Consider the following 26,896-nt stretch of genomic DNA (forward strand, 5'->3'; position numbering starts at 1 on the left):
TGATTCTTTAAGACATCAAGAAATATATAGTTTCTATATATAAAATGGCCTCTACTTGGCTAAATTAAAACACTCTTCGTAAGTCCTAAAATACAAATTTTAGGACAAACATGCAGACTGTAACAATATATTAACAATATCCCTGATTCTTACAGGAACAGCCAATAGTTCAGGAAAATATGAACTTCAATATTCTAAAATATTACTAAATTAATGGTCATAAGATAGTAAAACAAAGTTAATATTTCTCTTACAGGAAGAATGAAGACTCAGAGGGAAGACTTAACAAAGGTGGTATTATACATTTAACTGGTAAAATGTTTTTCCTCCATACACCCTAAATTGGTTTTCCAGGGTCATGGAATTATGAAATCAAACTGATTAAATTCTAAAATGGCTCTTATCAAAGTTGAATAGCTGCAAACTTTCTGAATGACTCTTCTATCTGTTCCAACAAATCAAACCAAAAAGCCAGGAAAAGTGTATTTATTCAATCATTGAATTTCTTTTATATCTTATCTATTTTTTAAAAATGATTTGAAGTAGACTGCAATAAATGGCATTCAATAAAGACAACAGAAAATTAGAACCAGGCAAGTATATTACCCATAAAGGTTAGTATCAATTTGGCATTAAATCTGGCTCAAAACTATCTAGCAGCTTAAAAATAAAGATATATCTTGACAAAACGCAACACAGACTTTACAAAAGAATCAACTTTTCCAGTTATTTATTTAATTCACATATACTTTCTCGAGTTCACTAAAGCTTAAGTAGACATTTTAGAAGAATTCAAATTAGGTAAGAACGTATATGTCTCATTTCTTGCCTCAATTTTGTATTTCGAAATATGTTAAGAATACAAAACAGTTAAAATTTTACAATGATCATCCAAACATCCATCACCTAAATTCACTAATTATTAATATCTTGCCACGTTTATTTTATCTCTCTTTCTATACTTAAGCTTATGTATCCTTTTTTCTTCTAAGCCATTTGAAATGAAATTGCAGACACTTCACTCCTAAATACTTCAGAGCAAGCATCACCTAATAAGGACAGTGGCTTTAAACCACCACTATTATTATAGATAAGAATATTAAGAATAATTTTATATTCTCCAATAGGCCATAGTCAAATATCCCTCACTATCCCCCCAATTTTTTTTTAAATCTAGGATATAATCAAGGTCCACACATGGCAAAATTATGTCTCATTAATCACTTTTAATGTCAACAGGGCCCCAGATAATGTCTCACATTTATACTAATTTTGTGCAGTTTTAGATAAAATAAAAACTTTAATGAACGTGCGGATTTTAAAGACTCATCAAAATATTGGTTAAAAAAATTTAATCTTAGAAATATTTACTTAAGAAACAGCAATTTTCATTTTCTTTATAAAGTACCCTTTGCAAAGTAGGAAGGAGTGAAACAGAATGTGGTATGTCTCAATCTACTTGAAGAAAAAGTACAAGATAGATGTGAATGCCAAAATGCCCATCACTTTTCTGTTGGAGGCCCTGAAATGAGGGTGGTCTAATAAGTATTCAAAAAGCTACAGTATAAACACTAACTGCATTCTTAAGATCTGGGCTTGTTTCAGCATCTTTGACTGGCATTCAAATACAAAGCTAAAAACCTTGATCATCAGGCAGTTGCACCACAAAATGTTTTAGTCACCCTATAAAAGTTACATTTCTTTAAGATAAGAGAGGAATTTCTGGAAAGGGGAAGGAAAGATATGAAAGAATTCACAATAAAAAATGATTGGTTCCTCCTAACCTAGTTTGACTGTCTAATAAAAGTATTATATCTGTAACCTCTTGTCTTTTTGCTCCAGTCTCAGTTCTTTGAGGTAAATAAAAGTAAAATCAAAGGCATTAAATATTTACATGTTAAAAAAATCTATCCAACTATAAAGAAAAAGCAATGGCTGCAATAGAAGAAATATGAATATAAATTAGCCAAAAATGTATAATGAACCAATTTGAGAAGCTATTTTTCTTATTATTATAATAGAGGGCACTATATATAATTAATCACAATAACTCAAATATAGCACTGTAATTTTTTAGGTATAGGATAAAGATACTGAAAAATGTGATCTTAAAATGAGAAAAGAATGTCACTCTATTTTCTCTGTCAATGACTACTAAAAATTAATACATAAGGCATTATTAGACCATCTACATAGTAAATTTATATTGAAGCCATTATCATGACTCCATATTATATTTACAAAAACAGTAAATAGTAAACAGCTTTTCAAATTTTCTTTTTAAATTATGATGAATCTAGGCTTATCCATTTCATCAGAAATACAACAACAGGAATCATTCTAAAAATGTTCAATCTAAATTAAGAGACTGGGAAGCTCTCCTGCCTCACTGCCACACTTTAGAAAGAGAATGCTCATGGTAGTGAAACCAAGTTCACATCCTTACAGTTAGATTTACTGATTTATACCATTATCCCAAGCAGCTTCATCCCCAAATTGGTAACATTATACAATGAAATGATTACGCCACCACAAAAAGTTAGGCAAAGGAACGTAAGGAAAGCTTTAGACCTAAACTCTCCCAATCGGTACTTACTGCACTATCTAGTATGCACAAAATAAGGACAGGCCCTAGGGACAGTCCCTGCCACAGTGGAACCAACAGCATAATTATGGCCAAAAGATTTTGTAAGCATTTCAAAAAAGACACTCTAAATTTATTATTTTAGTTAAAAAGCATTGGAATTTTTTTTTTTTTTTTTTTTGAGACAGAGTCTCGCTCTGTCACCCAGGCTCGAGTGCAGTGGCGTGATCTCGGCTCACTGCAACCTCTGCCTCCCGGGTTCAGGCCATTACCCTGCCTCAGCTTCCCAGGTAGCTGGAATACAGGCGCCCGCCACAACGCCTGGCTAATTTTTTGCATTTTTAGTAGAGACAGAGTTTCACCATGTTAGCCCAGATGGTCTCGATCTCCTGACATCGTGATCCTCCCACCTCAGCCTCCCAGAGTGCTGGGATTACAGGCGTGAGCCACTGCGTCAAGTTAAAGCATTCGATCTTTGTGGCAACTCTCACGTTACCTTAAAGTTCTTAAAATGCCAACCAACATGAGCTCTGTTCTTAAAGTTATCAGTGAATCACTATCTCACTGTGAACACCAACCTCAAGAAGGCCTGCTTTTGTGGTCACCACTAACATGTCAGAATTTCCTTCATCTTCCATAGTAAGCAGCTCTTCAACTGGAGAAGAAGCTCGAAACTGGAAAGGTGTACTTGCTCCACGAATTTCACCCTTATGGGTAACATAACAGAACTGATAAAATTCTCCATCATCATTTGGAAGGTAATATCCTAAGAGGAAGTTAACAAACAAAATTATTAAACTTCCTATTATAAAATTCATGTTATTTCAATTTAACAATACTTGTCGTACCTCATTCCGCACACTGTTCTTGGCACGTATCTAGGATATGTCCTTCCTCCTTTCACAAATTATCAAAACTAGACTCTTCGTTCCTCCTCAAAGTTAAAACTTTTCTTCTCTTAGGTTTAAGCTTATATTCCCATAATATCCTTTCCCCTTGTATCTTTTAGGGCAAAACCCACTCATCTGGGAGAAGCAAGTATATACTTTACAATGGGAAACAGGCTGGAGGAGGAGCAAGGGAAGAACCAATATAAAAATCTACTGAGGACTGGGAGTGGGGATGGGAATATGTCATGTAAAGAAATCTTCCCTCCAATTTGACATTCATTACATGTAAATGAGAGATATTAACTAAAGGAATATGCTGCACATGTGAACTATATGAAGGCAGAAAAGAAGATGAGGTCTGCTAGTGCAGTATGGTAAAAATAAGCTTTAGAACCCAGTGCAGTGGCTCATGCCTGTAATCCCAGCACTTTGGGAGGCCAAAGAGGACAGATCGCTTGAGCCAGGAGTTCGAGACCAGCCTGGCCAACATGGTGAAATCCTGTCACTACAAAAAATACAAAAATTTGCCAGGTGTGGTGGCATGTGCCTGTAGTCCCAGCTACTAGGGAGGCTGAAGTGAGAGGATCGCTTGAGCCCAGGAGGTTAAGACTGCAATGACCCATGATGGTGCCACTGAACTCAAGCCTGGGTGACAAAGTGAGACCCTGTCTCAAAAAAAAACGCTTTAGAACCCCACAGCCCTATTCAGAATTCTAGCTCTACCACTATTATTTACTTAACCTCCCTGAGCTATAGGCTCTTAATCTGTTTAAAAAAAAAAAAAAAAAAAAAAAAACCAGGGGTGGTGGCTCATGCCTGTAATCCCAGCACTTTGGGAAGCTGAGGCAGGTGGATCACCTGAGGTTGGGAGTTTGAGACCAGCCTGACCAACATGGAGAAATCCCGACTCTACTAAAAATACAAAATTAGCCAGGGGTGGTGGCGCATGCCTATAATTCTAGTTACTCTGGTGACTGAGGTAGGAGAATCGCTTGAACCTGGGAGGTGGAGGTTGCAGTGAGCCTAGATCGCACCTCTGCACTCTAGCCTGGGCAACAAGAGCAAAACTCCATCTCAAAAAAAAAAGTAAAGAAAAAAAAAGGCCATCTGTCTCAGAGATCCAAAATTTTAACAAAGAGATAATATATTTATAGTATCTAGAATAATGTGTTCAATATTTGCCCCCTTCTTTCCTCAATTTGTTATCCCATTTTAAATTTTGCTGGATTATTATAACTTAAAATTAATCTTTGCCTCCCCCTCAAAGCTCACACAGTACTTTTTATATTAAAAAATAAACATCTCCTATCACTTCTCAGCCTTTTTGACTAAGATCAAGCGTAAAAACTACATACCTCCACAGTAAACCTAACATTACTGGTTACTATGTACATGCCTTACAACTACATCAAACCTCTAAAACACCGTAGATACCACACACACACATTGAGGGCACATATATGTGTACATATTTGTGCATATACATATTAAAAAATTCAGAATTCCCCACAATGACTTGTAAAAAGAAAACATTCAATAATTGTGAAACGAATAAATAAAGATAAATATCTTACCTTATTAATATCTACCCCAAGAGCTATAATCACTATGCCTGCTGTTCTTTCATGCCTCGAAATTTTCAGCCTCAGTTATTATACCTACTTTGCCTGATTTCACTCTTTAAAAAACAGCTGGCTTTTCTCCTTAGAAACAGAGAGGATAGGCTGGGCACGGTGGCTCACGCCTGTAATCCCAGCACTTTGGGAGGCCTGGGCAAGCGGATCACAAGGTCAGGAGATCCAGACCATCCGGGCTAACACAGTAAAACTCCGTCTCTACTAAAAATGCAAAAAAATTAGCTGAATGTTGTGGTGGGTGCCTGTAGTCCCAGCTACTCAGGAGGCTGAGGCAGGAGAATGGCATGAACACGGGAGGCAGAGGTTGCAGTGAGCCAAGATTGCGCCACTGCACTCGAGCCTGGGAGACACAGCGAGACTCCGTCTCAAAAAAAAAAAAAAGAAACAGAGAGGAGAGGCAGACAATATATAACATAAGATAAATTATTGTGGCGCTTTAAAGCGAAGTAGCAGTCCACAAAAAGAAATTAGGAGGGGTAGAGCATGTCAAAAAAAGTACAGGAGCCCACTTGAAAAGCTCTAATGGCTAAAGCTGAAACAATTAAGTAACAAAAAAAATACAGTATTAGACTTTATTTCACAAAAGAAATTAATGATTCCACGGAGAAGAAGACAATTCTTTCTAACATAATGATCAACTAATAAATACAAAAGTAATGAACTTCATTAGACAAACACCACAATAATCGTAGGCAAGATGCACAGAGGGATACTAAAATTAGTGGCTGAAAATATGAGGAGAAACAAGATATTTCCACAGTCTCAAAGTAGCTCCCTTTTAACATGCATTAATTACAAGGGAAAAAATAATAACTTTATTTACAGTGGAGAAACCCACAAGACACAATCTTAAGCAATCAAGATTATAACCAGTAATAAGATATATGGACATCACATACTCCCTGATAAAATGTACTGAGAAAGGTACAGTACTATTTCTATGGCATTCTTCCCAAAAATGCATAACTTCAATCTAATGATGAGAAAACAATGAGCAAAACCAAGATGAGAGAAAAGCTACTACCAAAACAAACAACAACACAAAATGCTAACAGTACTTTACAAGAAAGTAAAGGTTATGAAAGATAAGGAGAAACCAAGGAGACTAAGACAACATGACAATTAAATGCAAAGAGGGATTAGGGACTGTATCTAAGAACAGAAAAAGAACAGTAATGGAAGCACTGGTGAAATCTGAGTAAGGCTTGTACTTTAGTCAATAGTACTATACCACTATTAAACTACTGTTTTCTTAAATAAATGTACCATGGTCATGCAAGATGCTCACATGAGAGGAAGCTGGGCAAAGGGCATACAGAAATTCTGTGTACTACTTTTGCAAGTTTTCTTTACATCTAAAATTACTTTAAAATACAAAGTTTAAATAAGCAAATATCATAGACATGTATCTGGCAATACACATTGTTAAAGTTTTTAAAAATCCACCCTCCTAATCTCTACTAAAAACTTACTAATTCATACCAACTTCCAAATAGCCACTAGGCTTACTTAAAAGCTTAACTAGAAAACAAATATGCAGCATAATTAATCAGCTCTGGCATCAAGACATTAGAAACTCTACAAACTAGGTATTCAAGGTCTGACTCTTTTTTTTTCACCAGCTGAAGTGCAGTGGCCTGATCTCGGCTCACCGCAACCTCCACCTCCCTGCTTCAAGCAATTCCCCTAACTCAGCCTCCCGAGTAGCTGGAATTAACAGGCGCATGCCACGACGACTGGCTAATTCTTTTGTATTTTTAGTGGAGACAGGGTTTCACAATGTTGGCAAGACTGGTCTCGAATTCCTGTCCTCAGGTAATCCACCCATCTCGGCCTCCCAAAGTGCTGGGATTACAGGCGTGACCCACCACGCCCGGCCTCAAGGTCTGATTCTTTAAAAGGCAAAAACTTCACTAAAATAAACTGCTAAAAAATATGGTTCAAAACCATTTGAGATAGACCTAATTATTCAGAGCTGCAATTTAAAGCTGCCTGGAAAAACTGTTGTGTCAGATAGATACTGAAAATAAAATGGGAAAAAGTAAAAACAAAATTTTCGAGTCGAATTTTACAGACTGTGCCTTTAGTGTTCAACAAGATTATAATAAATAAATAAGGGTTCATTTAGGAAAACAATCACTTTTAGGTACTGTTAGATGTTTCGGATTTCGCATTCCAGGATTCTCATGACTCATCCACAAAATGAGCAAAGTGATTTGCATTATGCTTGAAAGCCCTTCTATAACTCTAATATTTGATGACTAAGCTTTCCTTGACTTCCTTACGCAACAAAAAAGTTCTGGGCAGGCAGATGCTTTTATTTCTGAATTTCAAAACTCAAAATAAAAATGAACTGTTGAATTTTCAGAAACTTGTAAAACATATTGCATTTATGCTTAGTGCCCATGAATTTTGGAGACAGGGTCTCACTCTGTCGCCCAGTCTGGAGTGAAGTGGTACAATCTCGACTCACCACAACCCCAGCCTCCTGGGCTCAAGTGATCATCCCCACCTCAGCCTCTCAAGTAGCTGGGACTACACGTGCACACCACCATGCCTGGCTAATTTTGGGGATATTTTTTGTAGAGATGAGGTTTCACCAAGTTGCCCAGGCTGGTCTCAAACTCCTGGGCTCATGCAATCCATCCTCCTTGGCCTCATAAAATGCTAACATTACAAGCGTGAGCCACCACGTCTGGCCCAAAAATGTTTTTGAAGTATTAACAGAAATAAACTGGATGCTTTTCTCTCTCTCTCTCTTTTAACCACTTTTAAACTTATTGCTAAGTTCTTAATAAACAAATGCAATAGTCACTATAACACATTAAATAACTTTTTTTGCAACAGATGGAGTCTCGCTATGTTGCCCACACTGGTCTCTAACTCCCGGGCACAAGCCATCCACCTGCCTCAACCTCCCAAATAGCTGAGATTACAGGTGTGAGTCACCACTGAAAAAATAAGTTAACCTGGCAGTTAACCTGGCAGTTAACTTATTTTTTAAGAGGAAACCAATCACAATAAAAATGATTAAAAATAAAACAACAGCTGTTAGGAAAGAAGTTTTAAATGTAACAAAACTAGTTCCAATACACACCTAAATTTTATTATCTAAAAAAAGCTATTAAAAGATAAACTACATATATAATTTGTAATATTTCCTTATCCAAAAACATCTATGAGGACCTAAATCATTGCCCATATTACACCACAAGTTTTATCCTCTGCATATTGGTTTCCTGGCACAGAACATAAGGAAATATCTTTATATATGCAAGCTCCATGCACTCACAGTGCCAATTAATGTTTAGACCAAACATATGCAAAATTCAGAATAAAGTGAAAAAAAGTTTTTAAACAAACAGACCACCAAAATCCAAAACATCAAATGCTGCTGAAATGTGGAGCAACAGGAACTCTCATCATTCATTGCAGGGAAGAATGCAAAATGGTACAAGCCACTTTGGAAGACAGTTTCGCAGTTTCCTACAAAACTGAACCTATCATACAATTAATTAATTACATTCCCTGGTATTTACTCAATGAAATGAAAACTTACATCCACACAAAAACTTGCACAAGAGTGTTTATTATAGCTTTATTAGTAAGTGCCAAACGTGGACGCAACCAAGATCTCCTTCAATAGATTAATAAACTATGATACATCCATTCAATAGAATATTAATCAGTAATAAAAGAAATGAGCTATTCAAACCACTAAAAGACATGAGGGAATTTAAACCACGTGTTACTAAGTAAAAGAAGCCAATCTGAAAAGACTACATACCATATGATTCCAACTCTATGACATTTTACGGCAAACTGTGGGGACAGTAAAACATCACTGGTTGCCAGGGTTTTACGAGGAGGGAAAGAGAGATGAGTTGGTGGGACACAGGAGACTTTTAGGGGAGTGAAGTTATTGTTCTTTACGATACTGCAACAGTAGGTATATGTCTTCATACGTTCATCAAAATCAACAGAATTTACATCACACAGTGAACCCTGATGTAAACTATGAACTCAGACAATAATAGTATATTAATATTGGTCCATCAGTTGTAACAAATGGAGCACACAAGATGTTAAAATTAAGGAAAGCAGGGAAAGGTAGTGTAAGGGATTGCAAGAGAACTACTTTTCATTCAATTTTTTCTGTAAACCTAAAACTGCTCCAAAAAAGTATATTAATTTGTTTTAATTAAACCATCTGAAGCTGATTAATCTGAGCCTAGTTATTTTAGAAGGCTGCTCTGCACATGTCACCAAAATCCAGTCAGATATTGCCTGATAAAAAACAGGACATTTTAACTTAGATAAGACCATATCAATTAGATAATGTTAACAATTATTTGCTAAAAACTGTCTGCCATGCCACCGGTTCCCAAACTTCAACATAACAGAATCACCTGTTGATCTTTCCAAAATTCTAAAACCCAGGCCATACCACAGACTAATTAAATCACAAATGTGGAGGTGGGACATAAATTTCTGTATGTCTTAAAGCACTCCGGTGATTCCAAATTACAGTTAAGTTTGGAAATCACTACACCAAAGCTATGTGCATAGGCTCCAAGTTATGCTGCCCTTAAAACAGGCTGATGCTCTCTCTTAGCAACTATAACAAAAACTAAAACTCAAGGGAGGGATCACTATAAAAATTTTTGGCCAGGTGCGGTGGCTCACGCCTCTAATCCCAGGACTTTGGGAGGCCAAGGTGGGCGGATCACAAGGTCAGGAGATCGAGACCACCCTGGCTAACACAGTGAAACCCTATCTCTACTAAAAATACAAAAAAAAATTAGCCAGGCGTGGTGGCAGGCACCTGTAGTCCCAGCTACTTAGGAGGCTGAGGCAGGAGAATGGCGTGAACCTGGGAGGCAGAGCTTGCAGTGAGCCGAAATTGCGCCACTGCACTCCAGCCTGGGCAACAGAGAAAGACTCTGTTTCAAAAAAATAAAAATAAAAAAAAGAAATCGGTAATACGAGAAATGTTTATCCCAAATTCAAACTGTTTTTTGGTTCCTTTCTGAAGTAAGCATTTGCATGCTAACAAAGTATTTTCATTAAATAAATATTTTAGTATAGTTTGGTTTTTTAGAGGTTTTTCTTTTAGTTTGTTAAAACAAATTTAATTTTTAACATTCTGAAGATGGTAAACCAGATCAGATAAGGGAGAAATGATTTGAGGTTTCATTTTAAAGATTTAGGGCCAGCCATGGTGGCTCACACCTGTAAACTCAGCACTTTGGGAGGCCGAGGCAGGTGGATCACCTGAGGTCAGGAGTTTGAGACCAGCCTGGCCAACATGGCAAAACCCCATCTCCATTAAAAATACAAAAATTAGCCAACCGTGGTGGTGAGCACCTGTAGTTCCAGCTACTCAGGAGGCTGAGCCACAAGAATCGCTTGAACCCAGCAGGCGGAGATTGCAGTGAGCTGAGATTACACCACTGCACTCCAGCCTGGGTGACACAGTGTGACTCCGGCTCAAACAAAAAAGATTTACACGATTTTTAAATTGCATTAAAATATGTGAAAATGTGTGGGACAATAAACTTTATTTTAAATCATTCATCTCATAATCCCGAGCACATTTTTTTTAAAGTAATGATTCATAAAATGTAAACTTCTTTCTGTTAACATAAGAACATTCTTAATAGAGCCCATTGCTTAAACATATGAGAAACCCAGAGGAAAAAGTCTTAATTATTAATAGCCAGTCCCAGGGAAGAGCAATAAAGTCCTAGAATTTTTTTTTTAAACACAAAGGCAAATAAAGTTCTCAATAGCAAAGAGGCAGTTTCAGAGAATGTTCAACCTGGGGTCAAAGGATAAAGAAAATTCAGGTCATCCATCAACTTTACTGGTAAAAACATTATATTTTTATTTTTACTAACATTTAACTAAAATTTTAGCATGTACTTTGATTATCAGTATTTGTGATTTTTGTCACCAACAGGAATTACTTATATGTTAATACCACATTACAATTGTTACAGGTATCTCAATGTTATCTCACTTGGAAATCATGGCAGTGATTAAATCTGCCAAAAAATACATCCTGTTACACAGATTTTGAAGCACATGTATTAATATATCAAGAATCTGTTACTGTGATATTTTAATTATTTCAATATAATTGGTTTTCTTTGCAATTTTGTCTTATTTTATATTCATTAAAATATTATTCTGAGACAGAGTCCACAAACTTCACCAGACCAAAAGAAATCTATGACATACACAAGAGTAAGAATTCACTTTAATACAACCCTAAAGTCAGTAAAATTATAATACAAAATTACTCTGCAGTAAATTCTTTGACAGATCTCTGAGTAAGTGTTTTTTTTTTTCAAGTTTTTAAGTTGTGGTAAAAAACACATAAAATTTACTATCTCAAGCATTTTAAAGTGTATAGTTCAATGTTAAGCACATTCATATTGTTGTGCAACCAACATTATCTCCAAACTTCATCTTTCAAAACTGAAACTCTCTACCTCCATTAAACAATAACTCCCCATTCCTTCCTTGAAGGAACCTGAACGCCCTGCGGACCACCATTCTACTTTCTGCGTCTATCCCTACTCTAAGTACCTCATATAGTGGAATTATACAGTATTTTTCTTTTTGTGATTGGCTTATTTGACTTATAACATCCTCAGTGTTCATCCATATTGTAGCATATGTCAGAATTACCTGAATAAGAGTATCTTTAAAATTTTGTAAATTATGCCAAGCTAACACAAAAATGAATTTTATATTACTTTATATTCATTTTATAATAAAGGAACTTACACATGACAGAATTCAAATAACTATAAGTTCTGTTAATCATTTTTGTGGTTTTCATCTGGACTATTTCCTCACCTCTTTTTTGTTACATTATTCTAATATCTCTTATCACTATTGTATTGTTTTCTCACTTGAAAAAAAATCCCCAAAAATTAATCTCTAAAAAGAAACCCACTCTTCAGTGAAAGTTAAGACAACAACCAATAACTTTTGAATGTCTACATAAAATATCATGTGGCCTACACTAGACAGTTACATTCTTAGGGCTTTTGCTAAGTAAAGACACAAATTTTTTTTTTTTTTGAGACGGAGTCTTGCTCTGTCGCCCAGGCTGGAGTGCAGTGGCTGGATCTCAGCTCACTGCAAGCTCTGCCTCCCAGGTTTACGCCATTCTCCTGCCTCAGCCTCCCGAGTAGCTGGGACTACAGGCGTCCGCCACCTCGCCCGGCTAGATTTTTGTATTTTTTAGTAGAGACGGGGTTTCACCGTGTTAGCCAGGATGGTCTTGATCTCCTGACCTCGTGATCCGCCCGTCTCGGCCTCCCAAAGTGCTGGGATTACAGGCTTGAGCCACCACGCCTGGCCATAAAGACACAAATTAATTCAACTTTGGTACCCCGGACATATCTGAACAAATCATTACAATGGAGTACAACATCTTTAACGGCAATAAGACATCTAGTTTCATCGAGTCCTGCAGTTTTCAGTCCTTACCTTGGAACGCTAGTACACAATTGACTGTTGATCCTTCCACATAATGTTCAGGCATAGGGGACCATAAAAACGTGTAATAATCACGAGCAGTACTCCATCCAACCTAAAGGGAAATAACACAAAAGGCAGGTTTATAAGCAAATAGTTTAATATTAGGCTCATACAGCATTTTTTAAATTGTATTTTACAGTTAAAATATATATTTAATATGTTTACAAATCATGAGTATTTTCACAAGCATGTCAAATTATTTTTAAATTAAACCACAGCCTAATGCTATAAAAATCTATATAAATTGAATAGTAGAATTTCTACTGTATTAAAAAGGAATTTGCTTCCAATTTCTCAAGGATAATTTATCCATATGATCATATATAAAAACTTGTTTTGATTAAAATTTAATTTCACTAAACACAGCGAGTTTTTAAATACTTGTTATTTATTTTTAATTGACCAGAGTATTATTTTCAAAGGTGGCACATACTGAATGTCTAGTAGATCCAACAACTGAGGGAGTTATAGACTAAAGAAAATTAATATTTAAAACATTAGACATGCATTACAAATTCACCTCTGAAGAATTTTCAGATATATCAAAATTCAAAAAACTTAATTTATACCTCCAATTTAAGTGTTTTATTTGTTTTACTTAGACATCTGCCTCCCCCTAAATCCACTAAATTCACTAATCCCTCATCTTTGGCAAGTCTTGCCTGCACCCAATTGGCAAATTTTGTAAAAAGACCTTTAGCACCAAGATGTTTATATATACACAGATAGATCACTCATGTCTCAACACATTTTCTACTTACAACATGAATATATACATATCTCAATCCGTATTTTCCAGATGGACTATACCATACTAAATATTGAAAACTGGAGATGTTTAAAACAGGTATTAGATATCTATTCGCTAGTAATATTACAAAAATTTATGCATCAGCCAAAAGGTTAGATTATACCTAGGATTCTGATTGGCTTGATTATAGACAACAGAATACTGAAGCTGGACGAACCTTAGTCACCTTTAGCCTCCAAAGGAATGGTTGAAACTACAGGTTATAACCCAGTAGGAAGTGATAAAACCAATTTAGTGGTTCATGACTGGCATTTATTTTGTAATTATATAGAAGAGAAAGTACTGGAGTACATTAAGGGTAAGTGTTTCACGAAATTTGGTTTCTGGTGTATTTGCATGCTGGGACAAATCCTACAATTTATTCTGTTCTGTGTCAAGGTAAAAAACATTTGACATGATTCATCTCTTTACAGATATGAAACCTGAGGAATCAGTGAACAAGTCATTTACCTCACCTGTTTGAACTAGTTTTTCCTTTCACAGTTGTTGGAAGAATTAAAGAAGATAATGAACCTAAAAGCAGCACGTGAAGCGCCTAATCCATGGCAAACACTCCTTGAATGGTCGTTATTATAGGTGTAGTGTTTTGTAATAATTAAGAGCATAGAGTGTGAGGTCAGAATACCAGAACAGATCATTTGCTAGCTGTATGGTTTTGGACAAGTTATTCATTTCTATTTTCTCCTCTGATAACAAAAACAGCCTCTAAAGGTTGTGTCTGTATTAAATGAGATCATCCCTGTGGAGTATTTAACACAGCACCTATCACGTCAGTGCTTCTTAGCAGCCTGAGAACTGAGCCTACCAAGAAGTTGGGGGGTGAGATACAATCCTGAGCAAAAAGTCAGAAATACAGAACTACACTTCAAACTGCTTTTAAGTAAGGAAAACTAAATAGTTCTTAAGTTACTTAGAGAGGGGCATGTTAGGCATACATAAAAAATAAATGTAGAAGTCTCTCAACCTGGAAAGACATAGGGAATGGGCTCCTTTGGGATGTAACTGTGTTATATCAAGCTCCCACATGAAAGTATGTTACAGTGGACAGTACTGGAAGGAACAGAAAAGATGAACATCAGGAAATTATGTAGGAGTCCACTGCAATAATAATAAATCTAATTAGAAGGGTCAATAAACCATAATGTGTCCAAACCAAAGGTTGATTCTCTGTTTTATTTTCCTGGTCACCGGGCTAGAACTTGCTTCTCAATGCTACAAGACACACTGAAATGCAAGAAATCTTGTCTTTTAGTCCACCATTACCAAGGGAAAAGAAAATTATTACACTTACAGTTGATAACAGCAATTTTCAAATATTGAAAAATGGCAGGGAGAACATGGCAACACTTCGGACAATGGGACAAAATAGCCAGTTATCTGAAACTGCCAAAATATATTGCTTCTAGGAGATATACCTAGGAGATATACCTGAATCTAGTTAACCAGTTAATTGTAGTCACAGATACCATTGGAGGCTGTATGTATGTTAAGAAAGAAACTAAAGCAATGAATACGTCACATACTTTAGTTTGAAGAATTACAACAGCAGTGGGCATCATTCTTGTTACTACTGCAAGAGCAAAATAAATGATAAAATGGAAATTAAACAAGGGTGACAGAGAAGGGAGAAAGCCACAATATATTCCCTTTAAATAGGATTAACATTTCAGAAAAACACGTTGGGTAAGTTTTGATCATAAAGAAAATTCTGAGAAAGAACATACAGAAGACCAGAATGACATCAAAGTTACCTAGAAAAAATAAAGATAATAAATCCTGGAGAAACACTGAGGAAAAGACAGAAACATTAGGGTGAGGAAAGCATACAAGAGACCAGTTGGAAAGAAAGAAACAGAGAAGAGGGGCTGATGTTTGGAGATGAATAAAGGGAGACAAGCCTTGGAGCAGGAAAGGCACTGAAAATAAACGAGCTGATTACATATGGATATAGGAGGATTCCCAAGAAATATAATTAAGTGAGGAAAAAAGCCCACAAAAAAAGTATAAAATGAGCCTATGAATTTTTCTAATCCAGAAACATAACAACAGACATCACTGGGGAAGGTAGGAGTACAATGGGTTGGAGCATTCATTTTCCTTCTTTTGTATACAATGTAGCTTCTAAAAATCATGTTACCAGAAAAGTTCCTTTAGTAAAAAAATAACTGCAAAAATGCCTAGATATACAAAGGGAGTATGCAACACTGATTCAAGAGAGAAATATCATAAACAGCATAAATTCCTCAACGAGATAAAACGGTACAGAACTAATTGTAAGTGATTAAATGAAAAAATCACGGCATTAAAAAAGACATGAGATATGCCAGCAACATTCAAAATATATATATTAGAAAAAAGACTGAGGATGGGCACGGTGGCTCACGCCTGTAATCCCAGCACTTTGGGAGGCCGAGGTGGGTGGATCACGAGGTCAGGATATCAAGACCATCCTGGCTAATACGGTGAAACCCCGTCTCTACTAAAAATACAAAAAAAAAAAAAAATTAGCCAAGCGTGGTGGCGGGCGCCTGTAGTCCCAGCTACTCGGGATGCTGAGACAGGAAAATGGCGTGAACCCCGGAGGCGGAGGTTGCAGTAAGCCGAGATTGCGCTGCTGCACGACAGCCTGGGAGACAGAGCAAGACTCCGTCTCGAAAACAAAAACAAAAAAGACTGAAAGTCTCCTTCCACTAATAAAACAAGGCTGGAAGGAAATACAACATTAACAGTGCTAACCATTGATATTAGGTAGGGATATACTTTGGTAGTGTGACTATAAGACGTTTTAATTTTATAATTATAAATAATTATAATTATAAATATTTATATATAATAATATAATAATTATAATTTTTTTTTAAAACCAGAGGACTTTTTTTTTTAAACAGAAAATGAGTGGAATGAGACAGGACCGAAGGGGAGACCAAGGCAGGAAAACAGAAGGAGGAGGAAAAAAATTTGAAAAGGAAAAGGAAAAACAAGGAACAAAGAAACAAAAGTTTGAAACAGGATATTCAAGAATAAAATCACTGTTTAGATCCACCTTCTAATCAAGCAACTTAGTTTTTCATGTGCTTGGCAGCAGGATGCAGTGAAAATAGTATCTTATAGGGAGGTTTTGTTTGTCTTGTATAGGGTACGTCATGCATTAGCAATGTGACTTTGAACACATCACTTGACCACTCTGCACTTCCAATTTCCTCAACTATAACAGTATGTCGGAGATGTGAGAATTCCAATTAGAACAGTATCTCGGAGATGTGAGAATTCTAAGACTCTAAAGTTTAAAAAAAAAAAAACTCATGGACTTTTAATGTTACTACAGTAGTCATCCTTTATCTAAGGTGTCACTTTCTATGGTTTTAGTTTCCTGAGGTCAACCAGACCCCAAAATAAGTAAGTATAGTACAGTAAGGTATTTTGAGAGTGAGAGAAACCACATTCACATAACTTTTACTCTGGCTGTTTGGTTAAGTGAAAGATCTGATTATTCAAAATTAGCAACAGAGTTGCTAATGATGCAGGCCAGGTATCAGGTAATATAACAATTACATGTTATAATTGTTCTATTTTTAGTTATTGTTGTTAACTCTTACTGTGCCTAATTTATAAATTAAACTTTATCATAGGTATGACTGTATCAGAAAAGTACAATGTAAACAGAGTTCATTACTACCTGTAATTTCAGGTATCCACTGGGGGTCTTTCACTGTAAGGTAATTTAATTTGTACAAAGCATAAATCTAAACATACACCAATTCCTCATGCTTATGTACTTATACAACTAAGACCAAATCAAATTCATAAACACAAAACAGAACAAAACTCAAATATAATGTAACATATAATGTTTTATTGCAATTAATGTTGGTTTAATAATAAAGATATGACATCAGGTGCAGTTCTTTTTATTTTTTTATTTGAGACGGAATCTTGCTCTGTCGCCTAGGCTGGAGTGCTCTAGTGCAATCTCTGCTCACTGCAACCTCCACCTCCTGGGTTCAAGTGATACTCATGTCTCAGCCTCCTGAGTAGCTGGGATTACCAGCACACACCACCACACCTGGCTAGTTTTTGTATTTTTAGTAGAGTCAGGGTTTTGCCATTTTGGCCAGGCTGTTCTCAAACTCCTGACCTCAAGTGATCTGCCCGCTTCAGCCTCCCAAAGGGCTGGGATTACAGGCGTGAGCCACTGTGCCTGGCCTGCATCAGGTGCAGTTCTAAATCTTTTCCTGTAATTTTACTTCAATTCTGAATCTTTTCCTGTAATTTTACTTCAATTCTGTCACTAAAGAAAATCCACGCTGAACTTATTAGCAACTCTGTTGTTAATTCTGAATAATCTGATAGCTCAACCAAACAGCCAGAGAATAATTATTGAATGCCAATTTACATAAGGTTCAAATCTCAGCTCCAATGTGTAATGGATAACTTTGAACAAGTCACTTTAATCTCTGGACCTCAGTTCCATCATCTGTAAAATAGGGAGTATAATGCTCAGATGAGAGGTGAACGTATAAAATAATAAACATAAGTTATATGTTTATTTTCATTATAATTAAAACGAATCAATCAATACTGCAGAGGAAGTAAAAAAAACTAAAAGGAACAAAAACCTCCTACTCAGTCTATATCCCTTGTTTGGCTTCACTCATTTCCCTACCCAACCTGGACTTCACTATCAGTCAATCATTTCAATAATATACTCAAAACCACCATAGTATCCTTTGTCCTCTTCCCTTCCCATTCCCACCCTTTTCCAACACCCAGTTTGAATGACAGCCACTTCTGGCAGTCTTGACACAATTCCAAATGCTGAATCTCTCTGGAGAAAGTCATAAAATTGCTGCTTAGTAATCTTCTGGTTAAGCTACTCCAATTCCCTGTGACATTCTTCCACAGTAGCAAGGACAATTATCTATACTCAAGCCCTCCCCAACTTTTAACACATGACCTTGCTCCTCCTTACTGAGACGCCGTAGAATGAGTGCCAGTCCTAATTCAATTGACTGTTGACATATCCTATGAATTCTATTTATGGATTATTACACACAACTTACTTCCTTCTCCACTTTAGGCTTTCACTATTTCACATAGAAAATTAGGATAGTCTAAACGTTCTCTTTACCTCCATTCTCTTCAAATTCCAATTTATCATACTCAGCACTATAAGATTAAGCTTCACTTCTAAACTTTATTACTCCTTGCTTAAAAACTATCCCTCAAATATTAAAACAATCTACAACATGATCCAAACTAACCTTTCCCATCCATCTTCTAAAACTGGTATCTGCAGCTGGGCACAGTGGTTCATGCCTACAATCCCAGCACTTATCAATCCCAGCACTTATGTAGGCTGAGGCAGGTGGATTGCTTGAGCCCAGGAGTTCGAGACCAGCCTGGGCAACATGGCAAAACCCCATCTCTAGAAAAAATAATAATAATAAATTTTTAATTGATAGCTGTCCCAAGCAAATCAAATTCCTTAACACTTTCTCAAGCATACCACTTTCCCATCTTCATTCCTCCTCCCTTACAATCGCTACCCAGGCACTCTCTTCCTGCCTGCCTGTCAATATGGTGTCTATCAAAATCACTTTAGAGCGCAATTTGCTGTACACATAAAGTGCTTAAAAACATACAATGCCATAGACATGGTGATTCTACTTCCAAGAACTTACCTTATGAAATAAGTAGACAAAATGAAGATAGGTACACATTAATACTTTATTACATATTAATGATAAGCATTTAGCAACAACGTAAATTCCAATAAGAAGAAACTGGTTCAATGAATATATACACACACTATGATGCATCAGTAGTATGTGTGTATATATTTATTACACACACATTATGCATGTGTATAATTATTTGTAATTTTATTACATGTAGCTATATACCATTATGTTAACAACAGTTAACACTAGGTAAAAGTGTTAAGCATGATTATTTTCTTCCTTGAGCCTTCCTGTATTACCTGAAATTTTTACTACATGCTTGAACTTCCTATTGAGTTTTAAAGTTTTATCCTGGCAAAAAGGATGGAAAAAGTATTAAACAGAAGATTTTTTCTTTTTAGCTGAGAGAAAACTTACAATCCTTAAAGTGCACAATGAAAGAAGTATAGTTCAGCATTACCAAAGCAAAAAAGCAGCAGCAGGAATGACCAAAAATGAAGCTGGAAATTAAATCTTATACAGGAGCCCTGTATGGCTCTAGGTTATTTGGTCTTGGCATTATTCCATAGATGATGAAGAACCAATGAAGAGTTTCAAATAAGAGAAAGACATGTTCAGGTTTCCATTTTACAGCTTATATAGAGCAGTTAAAAAACAAAGGTTAGAGGACAAGAATAAAAGTGGGTAAAACAGGTGACCTATTGCAATAGTCTTGGTAAAAAATATGGAAGGCATGAACTAGAGCAGTGATATTAAGGATTTAGAAATATGTAAGTAATAAAATGGTTAAAAGTGATGTTTGGATTTGAAGGGAAAGTCACAGGCTTTCGGCTGTTAAAAAATGAAAAAATACAAGAAATAAAAAAGGAGTCTGCAGGAAAAAGGTAGTAATTCATCTTCCTGAAACATAATTTTTCAAACAACCCATACATATACAAAGACTTCTCACTGCCCTTTAGAAAAAAGTCTATAAACTGTCTAACACTGAAGGTCTTCCATAGACAGAATGAAACTTATCTCCAATCTCATCTTCCACAACTTCCCTAACTGAAGCTTATGCTGTAAACTGACTTACTCATTCTCATGAACATTCCTACCTCCGAGCCTCTGCTTATACAGATTCAGTATCCCTTATCCGAAATGCTTGAGACCAGAAGTGCTTTGGATTTCTAAATTTGTCATCAGATTTTTGGAATATTTGCATTATACCTACTAGTTGGGCATCCCAAATGCAAAACATAAAATGTTCCAATGAGCATTTTCTTAGCACACATGTCAGCATTCAAAAAGTTTTGGATTTCAAAGCATTTCAGATTTCAGATTTTCAGATTTAGGATGTTCAACCTGTACCATTTTCCTGCTGGAAATGCCCTTCTTTTTTCCTCAATCACATTTCTGTTTTCTTCCATTCTGCTCTGTTACTACAGAAAACACCAATTCTCAATCAGTATCTTTAACTTGATACCAGTATCTCCCATAAAATCGAAACTACTACTGAGGCCAGGTGCGGTGGCTCACACCTGTAATCCCAGCACTTTGGGAGGCTGGGACACGGAGGATCACTCAAGCCTAGGAAGTTAAAACCAGCCTAGGCAACATAATGAGACCCTATCTCTACAAAAAAATTTAAAAATTAGCCAGGCGTGGTGTGTCTATAATCCCAGCTATTTGGAAGGCTGCAGGGAAAGGATCACTTGAGCCCAGGAGGTCAGGTTGCAGTAAGCCACTATCCCACCACTGCACTCCAGCCTGAGTGATAGAATAAGACCCTGTCTCAAAAAATAAGAAATAAAATTTAAAAACTACTACTGATTTCATAAAATTGTTACAATGAATGTTTCTCCATTTTGGGATCTGACAAGCCTAAAAAACTGACACAAAAAGTAAATAAATGGTAAATAACTACAGTAAATAACTATTATGTTGCATTCAGAAACATCAAGAAATGAGGAATTCAAAGAAAAGAACTAAAAGTCGTTAAATGCCAAAACTTTGTTTTGTCCAAATGTTTTTCTGCCTTCCCATCAGGCTGGACTTTTACTTCTAGAGACTTTCAATGTGCCTAATTTCTAGCAGCCATTCATTTCTTTCTTCCTTGTTGTTTAACTTTATACAGATTAGACAATCAAAATATCAAGCCCATAAAAATCCTAACTAAAATAAAACAAACTGATTCTGAGGAAGAATACAGAATAACACAGGAGAAAAGTGAATGTGTTTTACTGTTTGGACATTCATGACATTATTTTGACTGCTCAGAGGACACTCTTAGGTTTTGGTTTTCCACTACATTCTGAAGAGTTAAAATTGCCAGAAAACATCCTGCATAGTGAGGTGTACCACTGTAATGATCACCTTTATTTTCAAGAAAGTATTATACAAAATCACTCATAAAACATAAGAACTGGAACTCCTGCCATCAAAGAGTTTACTATTCAGTCATGTTAAACAGAATACTTTAAAACTGTGTAATACAAACAGAATACTCTTAAAACGGTGTAATACAATCTGAGCAATATTTAAGCCATGCAGGACAACAGTAGAAGGGATAATAACATGGCTGTCAAGCTGTATAAAATTAATTTCAAATGACTGGAAAATACAGTAAATAATATAAGAACCCAAAGAAAAAGATCATTTTTTTTCAGGTAATGAACAGAGAAAATAGGAAAAGAAGATTCTGAAAAAATTTTCACAAGTCCTTAAGTGAAGGTAAACTTTTTGATGAGAGAGAGGAAAATCTGGTGAAATGGAGTTCCCAACATTCATTTTATCTACTTCCCACTGTTAAATATTTCATGGTGATGTTTACAAAAATGAGTCTTAATGCAGAGTTAAGAAAAGGCAAGTACAAGCTACTTATCAATCTGTTTTAAAAGAAAATTAAAAGTGTTTACATGGAGAACATATTCAGAAAGCTTTCTTACCTTGAATATACCAACCCAATCTTTTGGATGTGGATGAATATATGGAGTTAAGGTGTAATGACATTCCAGGTGTGCATTAGGAAGGTAACTCTTGGCCACATTTTGAAAGATGACATGGGCAAAGTTGGAAGTCTGCAATGGGACTTCTTGAAAGGATGTCATTGTGAATCTGAAACAAGTAATTCATACAAGTTAAATTATACCAACTAAGAATAAACTTATGCCTTCAGAAAATACATAATATTTAATATAAATTTCATGAATATTTGCATGTCATAATTAAGAAAATATATACTTTGTAAATACTGCAACTTCTTAAAAATATGATTAAATATAAAAATACAGACAAACTGGAAAATAACTAAAGCCCATTTGGCTCAGAAAGTTATATGGGCATTTAAAAGTTAAAAAACCAAACCAAAAATTCAACTCTCCTGGAAAGCCTAGCCCTCTGCTTCTATCTGAATCAAAACCAAATGAACCAGAGCTGTTTTCGTGCACATGCTGCCAATATAAACCTGCTGGCTCCTAGTAACGAACACTAGAAACAGAAACAAGGACAATTAAAAGTCAGTATTTTATTGGCTATGGGTCAATTAACTTTTCCTTCCTATGAGAACCCTTGAGCTTCATCATTTTCCTCCCTAACCTAGCCCATCCTATTCATCTCTTCCCCTCTCCCTAGGTTTTGGGATCCTATAACTAAACCTGATGCTAACATCTCTGTGCCTACATTCCTGCCCTTCTAAATCCCCTGGACCAGCATTTCTCAACCCTGGTTACACATTAGAATCATTAGGGGCCTTTAAAAAAAAAAAAATAGATGACAACAACTTTCTGGGAGTGGGGCCTGGGAGTGTGTGCATGTGTGTCTGTCGGTGTGTATACGAATATACATATCCCTGCCCCCACATCTCCCCAAGTAATCTCAATCCTGTATGCAACCAGAAAAGAGAACCACTATCCAACAACTTAAGTCTCTACTACTAACTCTCACTCATTTCCACAGATCCCAGACCCAGCCTGTCTTCTTGGGCTTCTGGTACAAGCTTGTTCAAATCTCTCGAACTATGTAAAATCTTAACTGGTCTACTTGAAATGGCTCAGCTTATTTGTTCTTCTCTACCTACAAAAAACCTATCATTTCATCCTAGGTCCAATGATCCTACTTCGACTGCTAGTATTCATGTACCCTGTCCACATGTTTACTGATTAAAATAAACTTATATTTAAAAATAAAAATAGAAATGTAGTGTTAATAAAATACATACTGTTGAAAATCTATTAGAGATTCATGAACGCTCACTGGCTTAGTAAACACCAAGCACTGTATAGCGGATGAATGGTGAAAGCAGATTATAAAAACTGCAAGATCCGGCCGGGCGCGGTGGCTCAAGCCTGTAATCCCAGCACTTTGGGAGGCCGAGACGGGCGGATCACGAGGTCAGGAGATCGAGACCATCCTGGCTAACGCGGTGAAACCCCATCTCTACTAAAAATACAAAAATCTAGCCGGGCGAGATGGCGGGCGCCTGTAGTCCCAGCTACTTGGGAGGCTGAGGCAGGAGAATGGCGTAAACCCGGGAGGCGGAGCTTGCAGTGAGCTGAGGTCCCGCCACTGCACTCCAGCCTGGGCGACAGAGCGAGACTCTGTCTCAAAAAAAAAAAAAAAAAAAAAAATGCAAGATCCAAATGTTTTCCCTATTTTGTGCTCTACTTCTGAGAAAACAGAAACAAATGAGGATTTACCCAAAAAAATCTGCAGAGTTTGTCACAGGCTCAGTATAATCACTAATTCTACAATACACATAAGAAACTATGACTGTCCTGACCGCACTTGCTTGAGTCATTAAAACAGGCATCTCTGTAATAATGGGGAAAACTGGGGCAAGATTTTTGCTAACCAAATTAATCTAATTTACTTCACAAATCAATGAAGTTTCTACAGAGCAAGCACAGCAGTAAGGCTCTACTCATATTTTAGCCATTAGTAAGAAGGCTTATTGCTAAGATCTGAAACAGTGTGCTTTTACAACTGTTTCTTTTGCTGACCTGTTTGAAATACTAAGGCAAATTTTTAAAGTTTTGTAATAATAAGCACTTTAAAAAATACCAACTTTCTTCTTATGTCCCCTCCGCTTCTGTTACGGCCAAAGTCCTGCTGTACTGAATATAATGAATATTCCAAAAAGAGACTGTTAATCATGAACCTGAAAACCACTGTAGAGTATCAGGCTAGTTGTCAGCCTCTCCCTACCTGAGGTTTGCAAGCATTCCAAGATAAAGAGTATATTCAGTAGCAATCCTCCTTTACCTCTGCACTAACAAAGGGACTTTGCTACCAGCAACCATATTTCATGGAAAGACTTAACTATGTATACTCTCTACCTGGTAAACTAAAGCCATCGGAAAAATGAAAAGGTAGCATTTACAAACACTGGAGAACTCTGCCTAAAATAACTGAAGAGTTCTATCATTTTGTTTCTTTGAGTTGAATTTGGGCTCCCAAAGAGGTCATATTAATGAAGTCATTAATGATAATCTCTTTTCAAGTCAGTGGCTTCACAAAGAGAAAAAAACACCAATTCCAGTTCTTTAAAAAAAAAAAAAAAGTCACTACTGGTTATAAGATACCAACAAAAGAAACTATAGCTAAATCAACTGAACCAACATCTATTAGATACAACTACCAAAACTGAATCAAGAAAATATTTTTCTATGAAGCGAGTGAACACACTTCCTTTGAGAAAGACATTCAGTATGAAGGAAATAAACTAGCTTAGAATAAACGTCCCATGTTTTTAATCAAAACCTGATTAAGGATAATACTTTTTTCTTAAAATTTAACCTGCCATTTCCTAAAATAAATTAAACAACAAAGCTGTAACAATTTTTTTTATAAGACAAGGCAAAAGTGTTTAAACTTCTGTTAACCTCAATTAAAACAGTTTTTAAAAATCCACAATCCAACCTTATACTTTTACTTCACTGAAGTTTTTGAGGTACAAAATAGCACATAGGTATACATATATGTATTTGTACATGTTTACAGATGCATCAAAAGGAACTCACGAAGTATACTCTATAGAGTTAATAGTCTTATAAGGGATGTGTATAAAAACAAGACTTAAGGACTTTAAATTTTACATCAATTTATTGTTTGAATTTTTACAAGTATATATAAATGTATTATTTCTATTGTTTTAAATAGCCCTATTAACCAGAAATTCCATTTTTAAACCCTCCCCCGAATTTCACATTTTCTCATAGAAAACACTAGTATTTCACTTTAAAATATAGTATTCACAATGTTTACAAGTCTGAAAAGTAAAATAACTTGTGATTATCCTATTAATCGCCTTCATTAATCTCTCTCCAACACTCCAATCTTTTTAAAATTTAATTGCTATAATTATAGAAGTATTTTACAAAAGTCATTCCAGTACCTTGTCATTTTTTATTCCTTATTAAAATATAGCTACGAATCATTTAAAAAGTTTACATGGATGAATGCAATCTAAATATAATTATGTCATTAATCAACCCATTTTAAATAATAAAATTTCTAATTCCCACATAGTTCCTCTGGTTCACTCCTCCTACAGATAACAGACTGAAGAGACAGGCAAGCTTATAAAAATGTTGGAATTCACTGAGAATGTCAAGGTCGCATGGGAGTGGAGAAATAATATGCAAAGTCACTGCATCACCTTGTGGTAATGGCTGGGAAGTGTAGCTTCACTAACATCCTGAGAAAAAGTACAAACCTAGTCTCAGTTGGACAGAAGTACACTCCCTACACAAAAAGGAAAGTAGAAGCAAGCAGCTTTACCATGTCAAATTCTGATTCCCCTTCTCTAAGTGCATCTCCACAAATAGGAGTATAGTAAGTTGGCAAGCCAAGGATAAGTACAAAACGTCCAGTCAACAATCAAGGGACCAGACACATTTGGCTGGAAAACAAAGTCAGAAATGCTTACACATGCTGACTACAGTGCCCTCTTTCAGGTTTCCTCCTACATTCCCTCAAACTCCGATGCCTCTAGAATTTCTTTATGTGTTATGCTATAAACTGTATATTATAGAGTCTTTGGTCTAAATTCCAATTTTATTATTTTGCAAATGCATTAATGTCGATAAAAAAGATAAATAATACATAGTGGGCACTCAGTTATGTATACAGCTAAAATAAACATGGGGTGGGGGTGGGGAAGCATTTCAACGTTATCTTTACTTACTCCTCTTGGAACTTTTTCAACCCCAAAACAGATTTGACTTTTGTGGTAGTATTTTTCCAGTGGTTCCCAATACTTGTTTTACTTTAGCCCAAAAATATAAGCCTGAGTGAACTTACTAAAAAATAGACCATAGTAAGAACTTCTGTACATTAAACATATGAAGCCAAATTAAGCTTTTTAATTTAGATAAATATTAAATACAATTTGCCAGTCCTAACAATTAGAATTCAAAAATAATTTTGTTATGTGTGATAATATAATTATGGCAATTCCGTGTTTTTCTAAAGTCCTTATCAGTTAAAGATGCTAAACTAACTGTAAGTGAAACATCTTGATGTCTAAGATTTGCTTTAAAAACTCCAGGGGAAAAAAATAAATGTTAGAGGGGGTAATAAAACAAGATTAGTAAAGTGTCAGTTCATTTTACTGTTCATTCTCCTTTGTGCATGTTTGAAAATTTCCGTAATAGGAAAACCAAAGCAAATAAAGAAATGAAACAGATTAGTAACACTCCACATATGACCTACTGCAGCAGAAACACTGCATTTTAGAATATGAACACTTTGTATCT

General features: G+C 35.9%; 1 protein-coding gene across 10 annotated transcripts in view; it reads right to left on the reverse strand.

The window, feature by feature from the left end:
- TAX1BP1 (Tax1 binding protein 1) overlaps positions 1-26,896 on the reverse strand; it is a 92,034-nt gene that overhangs the window by 62,704 nt on the left and 2,434 nt on the right. For all 10 annotated transcript variants that reach the window (XM_023225907.3, XM_023225902.2, XM_023225900.3 and 7 more), the window contains exons 2-4: positions 22,088-22,256; positions 12,618-12,720; positions 3,163-3,350 (exon numbers count right to left, since the gene is read on the reverse strand). In XM_023225907.3, the coding sequence (XP_023081675.1) occupies positions 3,163-3,350; positions 12,618-12,720; positions 22,088-22,249 (453 nt within the window). In that variant the 5' untranslated portion in view covers positions 22,250-22,256. The remainder of the gene's footprint in view (positions 1-3,162; positions 3,351-12,617; positions 12,721-22,087; positions 22,257-26,896) is intronic.

Source organism: Piliocolobus tephrosceles, chromosome 8 (assembly GCF_002776525.5).
Source record: "Piliocolobus tephrosceles isolate RC106 chromosome 8, ASM277652v3, whole genome shotgun sequence".
NCBI lineage: Eukaryota > Metazoa > Chordata > Mammalia > Primates > Cercopithecidae > Piliocolobus > Piliocolobus tephrosceles.